The 9076-nt window shown below is 39.5% G+C and overlaps 1 protein-coding gene across 4 annotated transcripts in view; it reads left to right on the plus strand.

Annotated features, from left to right (window-relative positions):
- Positions 1-7805: 7805 nt before the first annotated feature.
- The window catches only part of Cftr (CF transmembrane conductance regulator), a 156162-nt gene continuing 154891 nt past the window's right edge, over positions 7806-9076 (plus strand). For 3 of the 4 annotated variants that reach the window (XR_004121891.1, XM_031381240.1, XM_031381242.1), the window contains exons 1-2: positions 7806-8023; positions 8308-8470. Coding sequence is in view for 3 of the 4 variants with exons in the window: in XM_031381240.1 (XP_031237100.1) it covers positions 8418-8470 (53 nt within the window). In the remaining variant the exon portion in view is untranslated. The remainder of the gene's footprint in view (positions 8024-8307; positions 8471-9076) is intronic. The other variant, XM_031381241.1, reaches the window with a different exon arrangement.

The raw sequence follows: 9076 nt of genomic DNA on the forward strand, positions 1-9076 counted from the left end.
ATTATAATATTGTACATCTATGCCTTTTTCCATGTCTATGTAATGATGTATATGTACATGTATGTGCTCTATTTATCTATCTATGGACTGTATACATCATCTTTCTTTTCTTGGAGTACAAATACGGTTTTAGGGCTCAATACATTTTGAATATTGAGGTTCCCAAGAGATACAGAACTCCTCTTTTAAGTTTGTCCTCTATTCCACCTGTCCAGCACCAGCATCTACTTATTACAATGGCATGTTCTCATTTCTACACACCAGAGGAGTGTGAGTGGAGTCTGACTAGTCTAGGCTCTTTCTGCTGTTGGTTTCTGTAACAACATTTTGTCTGATGAAAATAGTTCTTGGGCTTGTTGACAACTTCACTGGTAGAGAGGGGGAAATGAGAGGATAACAAAAATGCATTATATAAATATAAAAATGCCAGTGAACAAAAGAGGTCCTTTAAGTTTCTGCATCTAGTGTTGTCTTATTGGAATAGACTTCCATACAGGCTTCAGAAGGTCTCTCATTCCCATTATTAGTCTCAGCCAGTATTATCTTATACACTATTTCATCCTGGGTTCCATCCCCATTTCCATCCATGGACTAACTGGATCCACTCAATGAAGGCCAAAGAAAAAGAAAAGAAACACTTCCTTTGTGATGTGCCTGTTTTCACCCCCACAGAGAAGCAAGAGAACAAAATGTACAATGTAGCTCCTCTCAGTTAATCAAGACTGTTCTCTCTGGTCTAGCTGCATGCAAAGCACAGTGACTACACATTCACCTATGAGGGCACACCCTCAGGTTTATTCAAATTCTGGTGATCTCTCTTGAATTTATGTAGTGTTCACTTCTTGTAACTAAATTTATTTATTTGAAAACTGATATATTTTTGTTACTGGAACATACTAAGTTTATAGTTTTTCCTGAGACATATAATGACATTTATATAACAAAAGATATATACGTCCTATAAGTACTTTCTTACAAAGATGGTACTAAGTTAAGTTTAGTTTTTGTTCACTAATAATTGAATCTGTAGCTGGGCAGTGGTGGCGCACACCTTGTAATCCCAGCACTTGGGAGGCAGAGGCAGGTGGATTTCTGAGTTCAAGGCCAGCCTGGTCTACAGAGTGAGTTCCAGGACAGCCAGGGCTACACAAAAAAACCCTATCTCGAAAAACTTAAAAAAAAAATTGAATCTGTATTTGAAGGTAAAACTTTACAGTGGTCAAATCTGTTTAGGTGAAAATGATGTAAATTTGTTAATTTGATTTTACTTCATTAGAATGATTATGCTTCCAGAAAGAATATAAAGATTCATATGTCTTTAAATACAAGTTTTGGCATATAAACTCCAAATGCCTGTTACCCTCTGTCAGACTTGCTGCTTGACAACAGCTGTGCAAGCAAGAAAGAAATCTCAGTCACTGTCAGCTCCCACAATGCAAAGAGGCCCTAGTCACTGAGCAGGAGTGGCTTGTCCTTTTGACCATTTGGATTAATCACCATAGCTGCACCAATTGCAACGAACATGGAGATCAATAAATAGCCTTGAAATAGGAATATCTTTTAGATTGTCTGTGCAGAGTAACTAAACCAAGACAGAGAATATAAGACTATAAATTCATAAAGTGAATTTTTAAAAATTTAGTTGGAGTTGTTGACAATAATGACACTGAGTGATAACTCTGTAGGTTTCTGAGTACAAGCTCTTTGATAACTGAGTTGTGGAAGCAGTGTTTCTTTGCAGTTAAATGTATATTGTCTTCTAGACATTAGACTGAGGATCATATATTATACTGGACGTTGATAAACTAAGACTTTAAGGATCACTGTGAGTACCCATGTGCAGTAATATTTCCATCAATCTATGTTCATAATCTACATTTTAAAATCTTCATGTTACCTGCTTTAATGTAAACTATCCACTTAGAGAAGAAGCTAGAAATAACTGAATCATCTGCTTTTGTGGTCATTGTGCTTTACTGACTTGTTAAATGTAACACAGAAATCCCACAGGCCTTATGGGCGAAGTTATACTGTCTCCCCCTGTGGAGTTCAAATTTATTCAACTATTATTATAGCTCTGAGGCTAACATCTGACTTTCAGCATGACACCACCAATGCAAATTTAACTTGATGTTAAGAATTGTCTTGTTTGTAGAAAAGCCTCAGTATTGAAAATAAAAAGAGAATGAATATAAATAATAGAACATTTCAGGATCAAAACTTTAGGAAACCCCAGAAGATTCATTAGTGTCTGTCTTCATGACAAAGCTATATTCTGTATATTCTCTGTAATTCTTCCAGCTCATTAGTAAAATTAATAACATTCCTGTTTTGCACAGCTGGAGTATCTTTTAGAATTTCTGTCTAAGGAACTACCTTTTATATTCAGAAGACCCACCAGGGTGCCACATTCCATCTGGTCCCAGTTACAAATATACTACTGTAGATGAGCTGAAAATCAGAGGAAACAGGAAACAGAACTGGAAAAGTCTTCCGTGTGCAGAGATCAAAAGCTTGTCAATAAAATGCAACTTTGCATATAAATTAAAATTATCTTACCCTTGTAAGAGTATTTGATTTACTCATTTTCCTGCCATTTTTATCCAGCCAAATAACATCAAGAGAAGCCAAGGTTCCTAAGAACTTGGATAGCCTTCAGAAGGCTCAAGAGTCTGCAGTATTTTGTTTTGTAAGTTAATCTACATTTCTGATGCATAACCACTCTTCATAAAGGTCATTTTGAACATTTCGTGGATGCTTATATAATTCTCAATCCTTTATATTTGTGTGTCATATTTATTGTATTTCATCTCAACTAAGGGCCCATTCTCAGCCCATTTCCCTCATATATGTGGTACTCTTTGGAGATGATATTTGTCATGGGTTGTAGACAGACTACTTCTAGTAACAGCTTTGGGTAGAGGCTTAAACATCCTGGTATAATACACAGAGCATCTTCACATCAACGAACAATTCAACTGCATGTGTAGTGGCACAGAAGTAAAGATATTTCTTTTCTAGTCTACTAAATAAATGCCCTATTTGATGGAAGTGATTAATCTAATTTTGAGGGAAGAGAAGCTTTACATAAGAGTGCAGGCCCTTAATCCCAGCACTTGGGAGGCAGAGGCAAGTTGACCTCTATGAGTTATAGGACAGACAAGGCTACAGAAAGAAAGTAAGAAAGCCTGTCTCGAAACAAGCAAGCAAGCAAACAAACAAACAAACGAAAACAAAGAAAGGAGTAGACATATCTAAAGTCACACAACTAAGTAATTGGTGGCACTAGGGTTAGCTTTCAAACTTAGCTTTTGTTGCCTTAAACCTCAACTAACTTTTATATACTCTATACTCTAGTACAGTTTTCATAGAAAACTTGACAACTATGAGTAAATCCTGTGTTACAATGGAAATAATACCTTATTTTGTATATCAGCCAAAATATCAGGCCCCTGTTTTCTGAAAGCTTAAACAGTGGCTACTCATACTCAAGTAGCTTTAATGTCCCTCTTTAGGATGTCATTTCATCTATGTGATCAGTAACTACAAGACAGAATGACTGCTTGGTTGTTCTTGCTGCATTACTTAAAAGGAGTTAAAAACAAACAAAAAAACAAACTAACACCCAGAAGACGTTATTTCTGTCTCCTTTTCTGTGGAAGTTCTATATGAATACCAAGTGTGTGTGTTTGTTTGTGTGTGTGGTGTGTGTGTTTTCGTGAGTGTTTATAAGCAGATTTGTCAGACCAAATGTGATGTTGGAATCAGAAAACATGCCCAACTGGCCTAACAATGTAACAGGTTCCCTATGGCCTTAAAACAGCAGCTTTGTAAGACTGCCATATGTATTTGCACTGAAGGATCCTTGAGGCAAGGTATGGAAGAGCTGTGTGACTGCCCCTAACTCCTACCTTAAGTAAGTTTTTAAGCATAGTCATCCTGTGCATGTGAATCTAATGACATCTGCTTTCTTTCTTTAGGGATTTTGTCTTCCTATGAAGGAACTTTTTCATCCTTCTACTTGTCTAGATTTCAGTATATCCATGATTGCTATTAAGTTGAACGTGATGGATCAGAGTGAGATGTAGTATAAGTATACTCTTATGATCTCTAATGAGGAACACTTGAGCCGTTTTCTAGCAGGTAGAGAAGCATATGACAGGAAGCTAAGGTCACTTGTGGAAAGCACCTGGCACACTGCTGGCACACTTTAGGGGGTGCCAAGTAGACATGGGCTACTTTTGCCCTCCTCCTCCTTTCTTTTCATCAACCTTTCCCACTCCATTCCTTCTTCTCTTCCTCTTTCAGTCCTCTCAGAATACCTTCAAAAGTATGACATGAAAGCGAGTATTACTCATCTGAACTAAAGAACAGCTCTTCCTAAAATACCAGTCAATCCTGCAGATGAATGTGCAATTATGAAGTCCCAAGGTAGACAAAGACTGCTTAGCTTCACATTTCATTTTGCTCTTTCATTATTACTGATTGATCACACTGTGCCTAGGACTGAGGATGTGGTACAAGCTACTTAATGATCTGCCCTGAAAAGCACACTGAGCCACCTGTGTTATTAGCAATCTGCCAAGCAACTTAATTAAGAAATTAATACCATTATTTCTCAGGTTCTTCCTCTGCAGTATGTGTTATTAGTTAACCTGTACATGAACATGTCCTAAGGATTAAAAGAGGTAAATCACACTGTAATTTACTCAGGCTATATGGTGAATATCTAATGAATGTAAGCTATTGTAATGTTATAAGATGATAGGACAGATATTTGAATATCTTAAAGAGAAAAATCAGCATATCTTAGAATCACTTTTTATGTTCATCCTGATCTGATGGTTTCCTTTGAGATTCTTATTTAGAGCTTCAGTCACAATCTTACCTGTATCTGAATGTATTTCCTGATATATTTTCACATTTGTATCAGGCATGTATCTAGATATAAATTATGTATATCATATCTTAATTATTTCACTTGGACTTGTCTACTTTGCTGAAATATTCTGTCCAAACAAGTTTGGGCTGTGATATTTTATGATAAAAATCAAGGGTGTGCCTATGCTCATGTATATATACTCTTAGAATGGATTATATTGCTTACATAACATTTATCAAAGATATATAGCTCTTGTGGCTTCTTGGTCTGTAGGTTTCTGCTTTCCCATCTTATTGAACAGCTGTATAAGTTTTGACTTCATGAAACTAATGTGAGGAGATAGGGGTGGTAACACAACAGGAATACATAATGGGAGATTTCATTAGAAGGGATGCTTCGCACTGATGGGGCTGAAGTTTGGGATCGCATCTGAGTTTGAATCCACTAATATGAACATTTACTCCAATGCTTCATTACCTGGAAATGGCATAGTAGGCATAATAGTATATATGAACATGGTTGTTAAATGAATGGTCCCTGGAACTGCAAGGACTCATTACCTTTTCACTGTCCTTTCAAGAGGAAGCAGCTTGAGAGCTCCTGGAGTCATGCAGCATGGCCAGCTTTGATAGTCTCTGAAACTTAATTCTTCAATTAGTGTCACATGATGGTGAAAACAAGGAAGAACTGATAACAAATTAGTTTCAGAATCTGTGCATCATATGTGATGGGTGACAGTAGCATTTCCAAACAACAGGTGAGGGTGGGGAAAGGATAAATCAAGTTCAGTCACAGGGATGGGAAAAGTCAATAGTGAAAAGCAAGTTTCAACCTTGTCATAGTGGAGAGAGAGAAATACAAGGAGAGTACTTGAAAATGAGAAGTCAGCGACATAGAGGCTTTCCTGGAGTGTCTATTTGTAACGACTTTATCTTTTTGCTATTTTTTTCTTTTTAAATAAAATTTGGTCTCTAAAAATTAAATGTCTTTACAGCTATTTCAAGGTAAGGAAAAAGCTAGTATAGATATAGGAAGTAGAGCTATAAAGCCTCTTGGCCACAAGATTCATTAATTTAAATTCTTGTCTTAGAAGTATAATGAAATACGTGTTTTACTTGTTTTGTAGTTGGATATCCACAAGTCAAAAATCAGATAATTCACAAGTAAACAGCTTTGCTTTTAAACGGTGAGGCAAGAATCAGGCTTCAAAACTTTCAAACTCGACGGAGTCTTGGCACAGGCAGCCCTAAATGGGATATCTCCATCAAATCCCTCCTGCAGGGATCCGGGAACCCTGCAGAAGGAGGCAGAAAGAGTATAGACCAGAGAAGACTGAGAAAACCATGAAGACAAGGCCCTCTAAATCAACATGGTCAAAGTGCCTATGAACTCTCAAACACTGAGGAAGCTTGCATGGGGCTGTTATGGGTCTGCACCAGATCTTCGTATGTGTGTTACAGCTTCCAGTTTAGTGCATTTGTGGGATTCCTGAGTATGCGAACAAGTCATTGTTTCTTTGTTTTGTCCACGTCTAATGCGTTTTTGTTTAACCTTATTTTATTTTATTTTATTTTATTATTATCCTTTAGAAGCCTGTTAGTTTCCTAATGATGGACAGAAAGGGAGTGATCCATATGAGACTGAAGATGGGAAGGAACTGGGAGGGATAGAGGGAGGGAAAACAATAATTGGAATATATTTTATGAAAAAAGTCTGTTTTCTTTATGTGTTTGTGTGGTTTGGGTTTTTCAAGACAGGGTTTCTCTGTGTTGCCATGGCTGTCCTGGAATTTGCTCTGTAGACCAGACTGGCCTTGAACTCAGAGATCTGCTTGCCTATGACTCCTGAGTGCTGAGTTCTGTCTGGGATTAAAGATGTGCCACCGGTGCCTGGATAAAAATAACATTCGATTTTCAATAAAAGGAAAAATAATTCTGACTGTTTACACTTGCTTTGGCACAACAGAGTTAAGTGTTGACTCTTTACAACCCAGCAGGGGTTGTGTTGAACACATATTTCTCACACCAAAAGCTTGGAAGGAAGGCACATAGCCTGGGGAGCTTCCCACGCCTCCGGGGAGCTATAGATTCAGGGTTTTCTCTCAGTGAGCTTGAGGTGAATAGGACACTTGTGCTTCAGTGACTCAGAGTCCTTTTAGTGTCTTAGTCAAGATATTTTGCTTAGCAGACTAGGGAAGTGAAAGGAGTGTCATTTAGTTTAGACTGTCCACCTGTCCTTATCTAGCACACACACATGAAATACCACACTGCACAGTGAGCAGGGCCTGAGGGATACTGCTAAAGGAGGAGCTCCCTTTGTCCTTGAGGACTTTGGCTGTAATTATGACATCTCAGGGCATTGTGACATATATGTATGACACACGTGTACCTCATAAGGGAAAGTAGTAGCTTCCCTTTCCTTGGTAGGACTTTGGCTATGATTATGACATCTCAGGGCATTGTGACCTATGTGTATGACACACATGTACCTTGTAAGTATTTGTGCCACTATGGCTACCCTAGAGCCTTCAGTCAACAGAGCTTAGGTCTTGTCCAGCTCTTGAAGGGCTTCCTGAGGGGGACACCTCAGAGTGCCGTGGAACTTTGCAGTTTCCCCGAGTGTTCTTTGATACCAAAGAGTCACATTTTCATCTCCTTTTCCAAATGGATCTTGAAAAGTTAACTGTAACTCAGCCAGAAGCTAAGGAGACAGGAGAAAGAGGGAGTGAAAGAGAAGAAGGAAAAGGTAGAGAGAGGAGTGAAGGTGAAAGAGGAGGAGGAAGAAACGAGGAAGAAAGAGAAGAAAAGGGAGAGCGAAATGAAGGAGAAACAGATGAAGGTAGAGAAGGAAGAGAAATAAATGAAGCAGAAAGAGATGAAGGCAGGGGAGGAGTGGGAAGAGAAGGAGGAGAAAGAATTGAAAGTAGAGGACAAAGAGAAGGAGGGGAGGGAGAAAGAGACCAAGAAGAAAGAGGAGAAGGAGAAGGAGAGAGAGAGGGAGAAGGAAGAGAAAGGTTCCAGGAAGCCAAGGGGATCAGTGAGGGGTCTTTATTCCCACATAAGAAGGGTTCTAAGTCCCGCAGATTGGCCACGGTTTACCCGGGCCCGGAGTCAGAGCCACTGCCCTGGCAGCCGCCTAAAGGTAGGCACGTGGGGGGCGCTGGAGAGCGGGTGCTAAGAGTGAGGGCCAGGGAAAAGGAGGTGCCTGCTCGCGGGCGGGCGGGCGGGCGCGGGGCGCGCTGGAGGAAGGAGAGCACGGAGCGAGCGGGGCGGGCGAGGGGCGTGGAGAGCAGCGACTGTGAGGCTGGGCTAGGCAGCTCTGCCTTTAACCTGCGCTGCGGAGGCGTGGGGAAGAAGGCTGAGGAAGGGGAGGTGTGTGGGACCAGAGTGGGTGGGGGGAACTGGAAGCAAATGACATCACCTCAGGTCCGAGTAAAAGGGACGAGCCACAAGCATTGTCCGGGTCCTGGATACCCAGAGGTCGAGTCCAACCTGAGCCTGACCAGACACAGACCTTAGTGCACCACGGAGACATCATGCAGAAGTCGCCTCTAGAGAAAGCCAGCTTTATCTCCAAACTCTTCTTCAGGTGAGAGGGTGCCCAGCAGATCTTTGCAGGGACACGTGTGCCTATTCCAGAGAAGGGAATGAATGTGGGCAGACTTCAGGAAAATAGGAAGAGATTTTTGTTGTGTTTGTTTTGTTTTTAAAGGTGTGTTGTCATTCAGTGCTTCAAAGGAAATGTGTATTTTGTAGAATAAAATGAAGCTGATTATATAGAGAACAAAATATTGTGACTCAGATTTGCAACAGCCAGATATGCTACAGAGCAGTAGATTTTTTAAATTTCCTGAAAAATGTTATACTTCATAAATATACTTAAAACATTCCTAAGATTAGTCTATTGTTTTTTCCCAGGAAAGCTGTCTGCAGGTGCCATGCCTGTATATAATAGGTGCTCAAAAACATTTGTTGACTGAATTTTTTAAAAGTCAAGGAACTATATTTTATTTACTTTTTGCCGTTGTAATATTAAGTCTAACATGCTCACCACAATCTAACTTTAAAAGGAAATACTGTAAACAATGCATTGAAAAAGTCAGTTACCATAGGGTTATGAAACTAGGGTTTTAGCCACTGAAGCTATATCCAGTTGACACTTAGGACCTTGTTCTTTTATCCTACCTTGCCAAAA

The sequence above is a fragment of the Mastomys coucha genome, unplaced genomic scaffold (genome assembly GCF_008632895.1).
Source record: "Mastomys coucha isolate ucsf_1 unplaced genomic scaffold, UCSF_Mcou_1 pScaffold20, whole genome shotgun sequence".
Lineage (NCBI taxonomy): Eukaryota > Metazoa > Chordata > Mammalia > Rodentia > Muridae > Mastomys > Mastomys coucha.